This window comes from Pan paniscus, chromosome 13 (genome assembly GCF_029289425.2).
Source record: "Pan paniscus chromosome 13, NHGRI_mPanPan1-v2.0_pri, whole genome shotgun sequence".
NCBI lineage: Eukaryota > Metazoa > Chordata > Mammalia > Primates > Hominidae > Pan > Pan paniscus.
In genome coordinates, this window is record NC_073262.2 from 81,320,692 (window position 1) to 81,333,034 (window position 12,343).

General features: G+C 33.8%; 1 protein-coding gene across 1 annotated transcript in view; it reads right to left on the reverse strand.

Moving 5' to 3' along the window:
• The window catches only part of TTN (titin), a 280,746-nt gene that overhangs the window by 148,522 nt on the left and 119,881 nt on the right, over positions 1 to 12,343 (reverse strand). Inside the window, exons 126-148 of the mRNA XM_063595464.1 lie at positions 12,150 to 12,227; positions 11,803 to 11,886; positions 11,562 to 11,645; positions 11,226 to 11,309; positions 10,886 to 10,969; positions 10,100 to 10,180; positions 9,586 to 9,792; positions 8,550 to 8,627; positions 8,265 to 8,339; positions 7,968 to 8,060; positions 7,143 to 7,220; positions 6,783 to 6,944; positions 6,488 to 6,571; positions 6,224 to 6,301; positions 5,632 to 5,715; positions 5,299 to 5,382; positions 5,010 to 5,093; positions 4,464 to 4,802; positions 4,024 to 4,110; positions 2,745 to 2,819; positions 1,865 to 1,939; positions 1,140 to 1,235; positions 459 to 536 (exon numbers count right to left, since the gene is read on the reverse strand). Of these exons, the coding sequence (XP_063451534.1) occupies positions 459 to 536; positions 1,140 to 1,235; positions 1,865 to 1,939; positions 2,745 to 2,819; positions 4,024 to 4,110; positions 4,464 to 4,802; positions 5,010 to 5,093; positions 5,299 to 5,382; positions 5,632 to 5,715; positions 6,224 to 6,301; positions 6,488 to 6,571; positions 6,783 to 6,944; positions 7,143 to 7,220; positions 7,968 to 8,060; positions 8,265 to 8,339; positions 8,550 to 8,627; positions 9,586 to 9,792; positions 10,100 to 10,180; positions 10,886 to 10,969; positions 11,226 to 11,309; positions 11,562 to 11,645; positions 11,803 to 11,886; positions 12,150 to 12,227 (2,352 nt within the window). The remainder of the gene's footprint in view (positions 1 to 458; positions 537 to 1,139; positions 1,236 to 1,864; positions 1,940 to 2,744; positions 2,820 to 4,023; positions 4,111 to 4,463; positions 4,803 to 5,009; positions 5,094 to 5,298; positions 5,383 to 5,631; positions 5,716 to 6,223; positions 6,302 to 6,487; positions 6,572 to 6,782; positions 6,945 to 7,142; positions 7,221 to 7,967; positions 8,061 to 8,264; positions 8,340 to 8,549; positions 8,628 to 9,585; positions 9,793 to 10,099; positions 10,181 to 10,885; positions 10,970 to 11,225; positions 11,310 to 11,561; positions 11,646 to 11,802; positions 11,887 to 12,149; positions 12,228 to 12,343) is intronic.

A 12,343-nucleotide genomic window follows, 5' to 3' on the forward strand; every position in this document is an offset into this window, starting at 1 on the left:
TGTAATAACCTTGAATGCTTGGGCTAAACATTACAAAAGGGACGTGAGGCTCTTTAAAATAGTTATTATCCAAGCATTAGATTTGTTCCATAAAATAATAAATATAGTAAAATAATTATTATAACACAGAAGAAAACTCCATTCCACTTATGGAATAAAATCTAAAATGTGGGGAAGAGGGATCCACTGCTATGTGTATAAGTATATAGAGACATACTAATATATTAAAATTCTCAGTTAAGAAGCTTCTAGAATAATTCATACGTAAACACATGCACACAATTATTCGTTAACATCCTAGAAAAGATTAAAGAAATGGAATGAGTTATATTTTTACTGGTCCTTAATCAGTTCACTATCTAAATGATTATAAGAAGGCAGTCAAAAAAGAAAATGTTGCTTTTAAGAAAGAAAATTAATGGGAAGTTAAAGATATTAATAATGAGGATTTGATATACCTTTAGCTGGTGGTGCCTCCACTTTTTTAGGAACAGGAGTAGGTGCTTCAGGTACTGCTTTCTTAATCACTTCAGGCACTTAAAAGAAATTTTATGAACATTTTGAAAAGTGGCATGTGATGAGCAGAACACCACCCATATACCAATAAATAAATATCACAAAACATTGACTTATTTTTAAAAGATATTAGCAACCTAAATGGTAATAATAAATGTGGAGTAGGAACCCTAGAGGTGTAAAGAATATTACTTAGAAATCCTATAAGCAAATGTAATACCAATTACGCAAAATATTATCACACTCTTCAGGAATAGTAAATTAAAGATTTTTCTAAAAAAATGAACACTTTCACCAGAGAAATAGATTCCCCCCATATGAATATTAAAAACAAAATTAAGGATTGAAATCTAGGAGAAACTATTATAGTAGGGCCTGGTCAGAAAAAAATTCAATCGCCAATAACAAAATAGTAATCTCTCATTCTTAGTTGTATTGCAGATGTTGTAGAAAAATTTAGGGTAAAAAAAGGACACATAGATTCAGGTGCCAGGAATAATTAATCTTCACTTTATCATGGATACGATATAAGAAAAGCATACTGGTGAATCTTAGATTTAGCTACTGAGAAAGATTTGGAACACCAGGAATTTTAAATGTTCAATCCTTAAAAGCGGTTATACCTCTAGGTGGTGCCACCTCTTCAACTTCCTCTATGCTAGGTGGTTCTTCTGGGATTTCTTCTTCTGAAATAGGCTCTTCTTCAGGCTCCTCAGTCACTTTAAAAAGATTATTATTTTGTAAATTATTTTTATAATTATTTTGAATATTAGACTACAGTGATAATATCTGAAAACTGCTCAGCCTTCGAAACGCTTGTGTAAACTCACTAGTCCTTAAAAAATCCCTACTGGGTCTTCAAAATATGTTAGGCATATCCCAGCATTTGTGAACTGGAAAGGACTTCAGATAATTTATAATAATAAAAAAATTATTATTGTTTTTTTTTAAATGAAAGACTTGTTTGAAGTCAAACAGCCACTTAGGGTAGAAATCAGATTTTCTGCACCAGTTACTCAGGCTTAACTGGAATTTCTCTTGGATAAGCTTATTTTACAATTGCCTACTAAGTCATTTGATGAAAAATTTCCCACAGCAAATACAGTTTCCCTTCATGAATTCTAATTAAAATAAAACAAATAGCAAACAGACAAACAGGCTGAACATGCAAAGAGATTCAAATAATATTAATTTGCCTGCCCAATTTCTATTAGGTTAATAATAATTTATTTTAGAATCTGAATATGTTGATTTCCTGGGGTAAATTTTACATTTACCTACTTCAAATATTAGACAATAATAAGACAAAGATGACTTTGAAATGTTATTTTCTCAGAAAGTTATCTACCTTCAACTGGTAGAACTTCCTCTTCTTTAGCGAGAATGATTCGTTTTTCTTCCACCTTCTTAGGCACCTCAGGAACTTGAGAGACATTGATTATTTTAGACACTTAAAATGCAAGAACCAAAGAAGAATAAAGACCAGGTTTCCAGTTTCCAACATAAGAGAGTAAATATCACAAGGCACATACACAAGATGAAACATTGACATTTCACAGAATCGGTTAATGAGAAAAGAATAAAAAGGTTTGCGGTTTAAGATTAAGGGTTTATTAAAGAGAAATTCTACTTTTTACTGCTGGAGCCTCTATTTCTTTTTTCTTTTGTCTTTTTTTTTTGTAGGAAGAAATGGGTACGAAGAAATGGGTATTTCAGAGACTAGTTCCTTAGTTATTTTTGGCTCTTTAAAGATACATTTTTATTTTTTAGAAACAACATACATAGAGAAACGATGTAAAACACACCAACACCAAGTGAAAAAATGGACACGACACAAACGTGGGTGCAACAGAGTCAGAAATGATGAATGTGAATGACAGACCATACAATGCACACATTTATGTTGAATGTCCTGTGTGGATAGAACCACAGTTCAACATCGGTGCAGCAAACACATCCCTGTTATGGGATGATGTACCTTTGGCAGGAGGGGCCACCGCTTTCTTAAGACCAGGAGGAGGGACCTTCTTTTCTGGCTCAGGTTTCTTAGGTACCACAGGCACTTTAAAAATATTATTTTATTTTATAAGTTCAGTTTCACACACACAAAGACAAGTAGACACAGCAGTAATATAAGTTGTATTAACAAATACAGAAACAGGACATTTTGACTTTTATAGGTGAAGGAAGGAAATGGCATGGTCTAATTTACTTCGGAATAGCAATACCTTTGGCAGGGGGAGCCTCCTCTTTCTTGGGAATGACCACTTTCTTCTCTGTCACTTTCTTCTTAATTTCAGGCACTTTAAAGACATCATTTCATGATAAGGATTTATTTTGAAGGACAAAAAAAGAGAAACCAAGAAGACCCCACACCCAGAAAGACCAATGTGTAACAGTCGCTCAAGACAGGTCTGTAATGCTAGTTGGGAGCCCAGATATTGTAATGTAATTGGGATTTGTAAAGCAAGGGACCAGCAGCATATGTCATTATCAGAGGACAGATGCTATTAGGGTGGTGCAAAAATAATTGCGGTTTTGACATTACTTTTAATGCTAAAAACCGCAATTACTTTTGCACCAACCTAATATCATTTCATCCATTTAAATTTCACTAGTAATTTATTGTCTAGAAAGTATTTCTGAATCGTTGATATCCAATAAAAGATCAGCTTTACTATTTCATTTGATTATATAACTATATGGCCTGATGGGAGGGTTATGCTGATTTTAAGTAGCCATGCCAGCATCTTTTGTAGAAAATATTATTGAGCTTTAAAGCACAAATATATTAATTCTGTCCTGTACTATGAGCTGATTGAATATGTTAAATCTGGATACTATTCATTCAGTGATAGACTACTTTAATACCTTACTTTATTTAATTCTCACCATAATAGCTGAGCCCATTAAGACTGATATTAGCATCCCCAATTTACAGGAAAATAACTTCAGGCTCAGGTTGGTTAAAGGACTCGCTGAGAGTAATACAACAAGGTGTAAAGTCAACGCTAAAATCAAAACCTGTTGGGCTGCCCTTTATATATATGTATTAGAAGACATAACTATTATTCTGTGTTTTGATAAATACATTCATCTTTTTTTCTTTTTAGCCTGGTGTTAAAAAGGCATTTAATATAAATGGTTGAAGGAAGAAATTTAAGAATATTTATTCATAATAGTTTTCAATACGTTTAAATATATAGTATACTTATTCATATATATTTAAATATATCTCCATGAAAACTATGATGTTTAATCAAATGATATGAAATCAGAACTTTTGTATCAGTTCTGGGACAATGCTTCCTTTCATCTTTGTTCTTGAATACTGCTTTGTATCAGTGAAAAAAGTAGATATCAGTGTTCCTGAACATCGTTAGAAGTAAATATGTAACTGTGTGATTATCCATTTTGTAAACATAATTTTCCTAAAACCCAGTTTCATCATAATTTATGTGACGAAGCTATGGGTGAAGAATGTGTATTCACTTTGGGGAGGTGTACCTTTGGGTGGTGGTGGAGGTTCCACTTTTTTAGGAGCGGGAACAGGGACTTTCTTCTCTGGTACAGGTTTCTTTGGCACTTCAGGCACTTAAAAACATTTCATTTGAAGGCATTAAAAACCACATATACATGGTCATATATATATATATATACATATATATATATATGTATATATATATATGAAAGAGACACATGAGAATAAGACCACAAACAAGTAAACATAATATGTGATTTGAAAAGACATTTAGATAATTTACAATAGACAGATACACAAGGCAGATACACAATAAGAACACACATGTCTGGAATGTTTTCTAAGATTTAGATGGTCAATCACAGAGGTTAAAGGATTATAGATAAAACTGGAGATGAACAAAAGGATGGGAAAGCAGAATTCAACACAAAAGAGGCCTTGATGATTCCAAGAAGAGCTGCTATACCTGGTGCAGGTACTGGCACCTTAGGTTTAACTTCTGGAAGGACTTCTTCTTCAGGTACAAATTCTTCTTCCTCAGGTACATATTCTTCTTCGGGAGGGACTTCCTCTTCCTCAGGTGGAATTTCCTCTTCTTCAGGTAGAACTTCCTCTTCTTCAGGTAGAACTTCCTCTTCCTCAGGTAGAACTTCCTCTTCTTCAGGTAGAACTTCCTCTTCCTCAGGTAGAACTTCCTCTTCCTCAGGTAGAACTTCCTCTTCAGGAACAATTTCTTCTTCAAATAGAACTTCCTCTTCCTGAGGTAGAGCTACAGGAACTGGAACTGGTTCACGTTTCTTTGGCACTTTAAAGATATTTATTCAAGGGTACAAACATCACTTTTATGTAAAATATTCACAACAATGAAGAAGCTTATGAAAGGCAAATATTCTGTGATCACAAAGCATCAATTATTATCAACATAAATACTAAGCATTAATTATAATTAGTAAGGCTGTATAACACCAGTTAGTTTTGTCTTTTACCATGGCTCTGTTACAGATTAATGTACCTTTGGGTGGTGGTGCTTCCACTTTTTTCGGAACAGGTGTTGGTTTCTTTTCTTCTGGGATGAGCTTCTTGGGCACCTCTGGCACTTTAAAGATATTATTTATATTTAGGAATATGTTCTTTTAAAATGTCTTACAGCAATAGATATGAAAAAGAATCACAAAATATCTGACATATTTCTAACCAGATAGACACTTTAAAAATGTACAATGTAATGGGGAAATTTGTATGTGAGTATACATAGATGTGAGTTTTTTCCCCCAAGTACTCTAAGTGATGAAATTATGTACCTTTTGCAGGTGGAGCCTCCACTTTCTTAGGAGCAGGAACTGGCACCTTCTTCTCAGGCACAGGCTTCTTGGGTACCTCTGGCACTTTAACGAAATGATTTAGAGAAAAATTTTATACGACATAAAAATACTGATTCCAAGCATAGTTTCAAAAGATTAAGATAAGGTAATAAAAGTATGACAAAGGTATTCCAAGAAGCATTTTATTTTTAAAATAAAATATTTAATTTTCTCTAAAGAGTTGCATCCCAAAGAGTACAGAATTAAACCAATTAATTTTTACCCATATGCAAATGTGAAATAAAAATATTGCAACATTGCAAGTTCATGTACCTTTGGCAGGTGGAGCTTCCACCTTTTTAGGAACTGGTACTGGTACTTTCTCCTCTGGCACAGGTTTCTTGGGCACTTCAGGAACTTCAAAGATATCAAATAGATTTAGTGTCACATTTTTCACCCATAGCTAAGATTTTAAGGCTGGCAATTTAAGGCCTTAACTGAAGCAGCATAGATATTCTATCAATTTCACTTTAAGACTGAAAATTATAATAGCCACAAAACAAAGGCCAGAAAATACACAAAAATTAAAATAAAAAACACTGAAAAAAACGTGGACTGGTGATAAAGACAAGACACAATGCCTGGTAAATGATGGTTTTGTCCATTTTGATATGCAAAAGGAATGTATTTTACTTGAAGAACTTTCCACTAAAGAGGAGGAGCCAACCATTGAGCATAAGCATAATTTGATGGTAAAATTCAGAGATGAATACCGGGTAAACTGCTCCTGTGGCCAGTTGAGAGGCGCTTGTCATGGCATTAATGTTGTTAATATTGTCATGGGGAAAGATCTGCTATGGCTCACCAAGTTATGCTGCATGGGTGAATTATCATGCTATTCCATTGATGGATTATAAGGATGTACCTTTTGCTGGCGGAGGCTTCTCCTTTTTAGGAATAAGCACAGGAACTTTCTCCTCTGGCTTCTTAGGAACCTCAGGCACTTTAAAGATATTGTTTATTGTTAAGTACTAACTACTAGTAACAACACATCCATATAAAACACAGCTAATGTTTTTTAACAACGGACAGTGACACACACACACACAAGGTTTTGAACTCAGAAGAAAGTTAACTATTTCTAGGCAGATGAAGTCTCTTAGATACCCGTCAATGAATGGTGGTGTACCTTTTGCCGGTGGAGCTTCCTTCTTTTTGGGAACAGGAACAGGTTTCTTCTCTTCTGGAACAGGTTTCTTGGGTACCTCAGGCACTTTAAAGATATTATTAAGAATGTTGGAAATTTTGCAGGAAAGAAATAAAATGTGAAAAGCACCTGTAGAAATCATATTTCAGCATCTAAAAATATCTGCTTTAAAGTAAGCAATCATTGGTGCTGCCAATAACCCCCAGAATCTGACCAAATCAGACCCCCAAACTCCAAAGATGCTGTTGCACAGCCCTTTGCAGGAGGCATCATCTACCTTTGACTGGTATCACTGGCACCACTTCTTCCTCAGTTATGAACTCCTCTTCTTCATGAATGTACTCTTCTTCTTCTTCTACAAGATATTCTTCTACATGGGTTACAACTTCCTCTTCAAAGGCAACCTCTTCCGGTTCAAGTTCTTTAGGCACTTCTGGCACTTTAAAGATATTATCTTTAAGTTGGACATTTGCCAATGACTCAACAAAATTAAGACACCTTAGAAACACAGGCCCATTTATAACAGATGAAAGGACAAGATTTACTTTTCCCACAAAAGAAGTTTTCACACACAGAACTGAAGAGGAATGCAACAGCAAAAGACGAACAAAACATTAAAATGAGTGCCATTAGGTACCTCTAACAGGTGGTGCTACTTCTTTTCTAGGGACAGGTACTTTTTCTTCTGCGACAACCCTCTTGGGCTTCATGGGCACTTGAAATATGAAGTATAAGGAAATTTTATTGTCAGAAAAAGGCCACCCAGCCAATGCTTGTTTTGCTGTGCTTTAAGCAGATAGAATAATGTATCTTCCTTTAATGAGATAGATATGCGATTGTTCATCTTTAAGAAACTATATACTCTCTGTGGAAAGGATTCTGAGCTTCATATAAATACAAGTACACAGAAGTACCCAAGTAAACATGAAGTAGCAGAGCCCAAATGTGAAATGAGGTTTAGTGTTCAAGTATCTCTGCTTGAAAGAAATATCCTTCCTGAAAAGTGAAATTTACTTCTCAATTAGTATACTTCATACTTAGTATGAATCAGGGGGAAAATGACTGGAAACTGGTTAGCTTTAAAAAAAATCTTCAAAATGAATTTAGAATGAATAAACAGTTACCAAAGCTTGGTGAATATTATGGTATCATTACATTGTTTAGGTAAATCAGGAATATGCCAAATGGTCACTGATTTTAAACCCAAACATTCTATTTTATATGTATTGTAGCCATGTGGCAGGACACAGCCACTGGCTAACAGGCTATGGATGTATTTAGAAATAATTTTTCCTTTTAAAGGTATTATCTTCTTATCCTGTATTTACACATTTTTACATCCAACATTCTGCTGACAACTAATTTAAAAGACATGAAACAACAAAATGAAATGAATCATAGTTACATTAATTTCAAAAGAGGCATCAGAAAAGATCACAATCGAGGAAGGAAATCATTATACCTTTAGCAGCGGGTTCAGTCACCTGCTCTTTTTCACGTTTGGTAATTGAAATACGTATTTTTTCCTCAACAACTTTCTTTGGTTCTTCAGGCACTTTAAAGATATTAATTATTAAAGAGCATTAAAACCAACTCCTTGAATACTATGTAATAAATACACATAAAAAACTGAAATGTAAGAATCAGGACAAGAACATCCTACTCAGCAAAAACACAGACCATCAGACGGGCCAGGAAGACATGATTTTAGAACATACATAACAAAGTTGTTTTTGGTGATTATTACTCAGTAATGTACCTTTGGGTGGTGGAGGTTTGAGTTTCTTAGGAATGGGCACTGGTACTTTTTCTTCAGGGACAGCTTTCTTCGGCACTTTAAAATATCAATATTAAGAGATTTTAAAAATTGAAACAGGTTTCTCAAGGCTAGCAAGAAAAAAAAGTTAAGAAAGACAAATACAACATAATATTCCCAAACACACACATAATTTGTACACTGCCACTTTTACATATATTTTTATAGTAGGACAGACATGGAGGAAACAAAGATCTCTTACAGGTAATAATGTTTTTTTCACTCTACCTTTAGCCGGTGGGGCCTTTGGTTTTGTGGGAACTGGTTCTTCTGGGACAGGCTTTACAGGGATAGGCTTCTCTGGTTCTTTAAAAGTACATACAAGGTATTTCATGTTAGACTTAGAATATAAGTTTAAACATTTCTTAAAAGGAATCAAATAATTGAAATAATCTCTTTTATCTACAGTATAGCCATAGCCTATTGAAGTAGGCAAGAATCAGAGATCCAAGCAGAACAAGCTCATATTGCCCTTTCCTTCTTGCTATTTTCTTTAATTAGGTAATTCTTACATATTAAAATTCTCATTTCACTTCAGGTAGATAAATTCCTGGCTGAAACTCCCCTATAATATGGTTTTTTTAAAGCTATCAGTAAGACTATGTAGAATGTTCTCAAAGTTGGGCTATGAAACATCAGAGACTGAATAAGTGAAATAAGATTGATTCATTTCAAAATTTCATTAGAGATTTATTCTTTGAGTAAAATAAACAATTTGAAGCCCAAACTATATGCCAACAAATTTGACCTTCATTAGGTAAAACACAACAGCTTGTGTTAGCTTACATCTCTATCTTAACTTTTGAAGCAGTCATTGTCAAGTTTTGATAATGGGAACCCTGTGGGTAAATACATTTTCTCAATAGCCTATCATACTCCATAATAGCAAGTTTTAGAATAAAGGATGTTCAGAAATTTTTAACCATATACTAGAATGATCATGGGCACTTGAAGATAAACTTGTAACCTTTTTGAAAAAGAAACTTAGGGACATTTGCTATTTTGCATACGAGCAAAAATGAGGGGGGTATTAGATTATTCCCAGAACAAAAGTCTAACAATAACCTTAAGATTTATAGAGGGTTTTTAAAATTTTTTCTAGAAGTTATCAAAGAAGAAAATTCCACATTTGCGAAATGAAACAAAGTTCTTTCCAAATTTCTTTCGGTATCCAAATTTTTATCTTGTTATGATTTATCTTGTTTTATCTTGTTTGAGTGTGCACATATTTAGTGTGGTTTTGAGTTTGCAGTTTTGCTCATACCTGTGATGTATTCTTCATGCTCTTCATATCGTTCATACTCCCGCTCCTCGTATTCTTCATATTGGTCATATTCTTCTGTTGGTTCATACTCCTCAAATTCTTTATAATCATATTCTTCATATTCCTCATATTCTTCTTCCCGTTGTACTGAAACAGCTTCTTCTTCTAGGGTATAAGCCCTTTCTTTTTCTTCCATTATAGTTACTTCTGAAACAATATTAACAACAGGCAGCACTTTACTTTAAAGCACTTTTAAGGATGACTGATAGTAACAATGTGCTTTGATTTTATTCTTTTGCGTTTGTTTCATGCACTGATTATGGGAGACCCTGACTGTTCTTTTTTGGCCAGTCAAGGTATCATAGAGTATATTTAGCAATTGTGATTTCAAATGTTATATACCCTGCCCTTAGTCAACAATAAGCTAATAAAGTATAGGAGTCAGATTGGGAACTAGAAGGCAAAGAGCCAGATAGTTTCATGCCTCACATTACTTAATCAAAGTTCAATATACCTTTGATGGGTTGAGGTTCTCTTTTTGGAGCTTCAATTGATACTTTTTCTTCTTTAACCACTCTTTTTCTGAATTCAGTCACTTTAAAGGAGTAATTATTAAAAGTGAATTGCAAGATTCTGAAAATGTGTGTGTGAAGAGAAATTTTGTTCAAACAATTCAAGGACAAAGACAACCATAACAGTGCCTGATTAAACTTTCATTTAAAAAGCAAGAAAATCAATAGACTTGGAAATAAACTTACTCTAATATACATATGAAGTACGTCAAAGACATTGAATAATTTTAGGAAAATCAAGTAGTATTTATAAAAGTTTAAAAAGACAACTAAACAGCATAAATAATGACTATCAAAGTAGAAGCATTAGACAGAAACCTATGTTACATGAATAGTTTCTTCACCTTAATTCTAAGACATTTTCCTTAGCTCTATTGGTACAATGTAGAAAATTCAGAATTGAAAAAATTAAAAATTTCATCAGAGATTGCCACATAAAGCAAGCATCTAGGCAGATGAGTTTAGTATATGGAAAAGACATTAGAAGACAAATACAGATTAAGGAAAATTATTCACATACGTTTAGAAGAAGCCTCACTTTTTTTTAAGAAAAAAGTACTTTCTGTTATCAAAAATGTTTAGTTTTGAAGTGATATGCATTAACAAACTTATATTGCTTACTTTGTACTATGTCTTTTTTTTTTCTAATGGAACCTATTCCACTAGATTAGTTTTAGTGTCTGGATGCTTATTTTGATTTTTTTTTTTTTTTTTAAGAGTCAGTATACCTTTAGCTGGTGGTTCCTCCTCTCTTTTAGGTTTGAGTTTCAGAACTTCTTCTTCTGGGACAGCTCTCTTCGGTTCCTCTGGCACTTTAAAGAGAGATTTCACTTTAAAGTATTGTTTCCCTCTTTCAAACCACAAAAAGGCAGCCATATAGTAGTAGCCCAAACATAAACACTTGACATTTTCATTATTTCAAACATAAAACAACAACTGTAACAACAACAACAACATCAACAACAACAACATCAACAACAACAACAAAAACCAGCCCCCATAACCAGTGTATTTGGTAAAGAGAGTAGGGCAAGTACAATATTGTGCATAATGGAAGGGCGGATGTACCTCTTGCTTTTGGAGGCGCCTCTTTTTTAGTTACAGCAACAAGAACTTTTTCTTCCTGGGTAATTTGCATGTGCCTCTCAGTCACTTAAAAGATAATTTTAGGATTAGGGAGTTATATTAAAGTGGACATAAAAAATATACTAGCCAGAAAGTACTGTGATTTTAGAATAGAAGAATTTACAAGGCACACACACAAAAACATCACAAGTAATACTCTACCCAAAGACACCATTGTCACCCACCAACATATAAACAGTATGACCCAAAGAACAGCAGCAGAGAGAAAGAAAGACAAGCCATATGTTCCTAGTTTTTCTGCTGGGGAGGTTTGTTTACCTTTGGCTGGGAGAGGTTCTTCCATCTTAATGACTTTTGGAGGAACCTTTTTTTCTGGAACTGGTTTCTTTGGCTCTTCTGGCACTTAAAAGATACCAGGCAATACCGTCAAACATACGATATGGAAAACACTAAACACAGGCACACTTATTTTCTGGTTAATGTTTAAAAAATCTGAAGAATGTATCAATTTAAGATTAAAAAAAGACAGTCTTGAAGAATAAAATAAAATCCAATATACCTTTAGGTGGGGGCACCTTTTCCTTTTTAGGAACTGGAGCAGGAACTTTCTTTTCTGGCACAATTTTCTTAGGTGCTTCAGGAACTTTAGAAAGATTAGGTTTAAGAATATGAGTTTGCCTTACATATGAAGTGACACAGTTGTGGGGCTTAGCACTCACTTTTTGAAAAGATTGCACATATATACAAACGTTAATGACTATACTCAGTAAATACGTTCATACATGTGTTCTGACAAAACGTAGACAGTTATGCAAATTGTTATGCATAAGATAGTTATGCAAATATGAAAGTATTATTATATACATTAAAATAAATAGTGTTGCATTTCTTTGAAAGAAATCATACCTTTAGCTGGTGGAGGCTCCTCTATTTTAGCAGGAATTTTTGGTTTCAGTACAATTTTCTTCTCCTGCCTCTCTGTCACTTGAAAAGATTATAAAATATGTTTGTAGAAATGTCGAGATTTCTTTTCGATAAAAGTGTAAGGGATCTTTTTATTAGACATGATATTTATCAATATTTGCAATATGGATGACAAA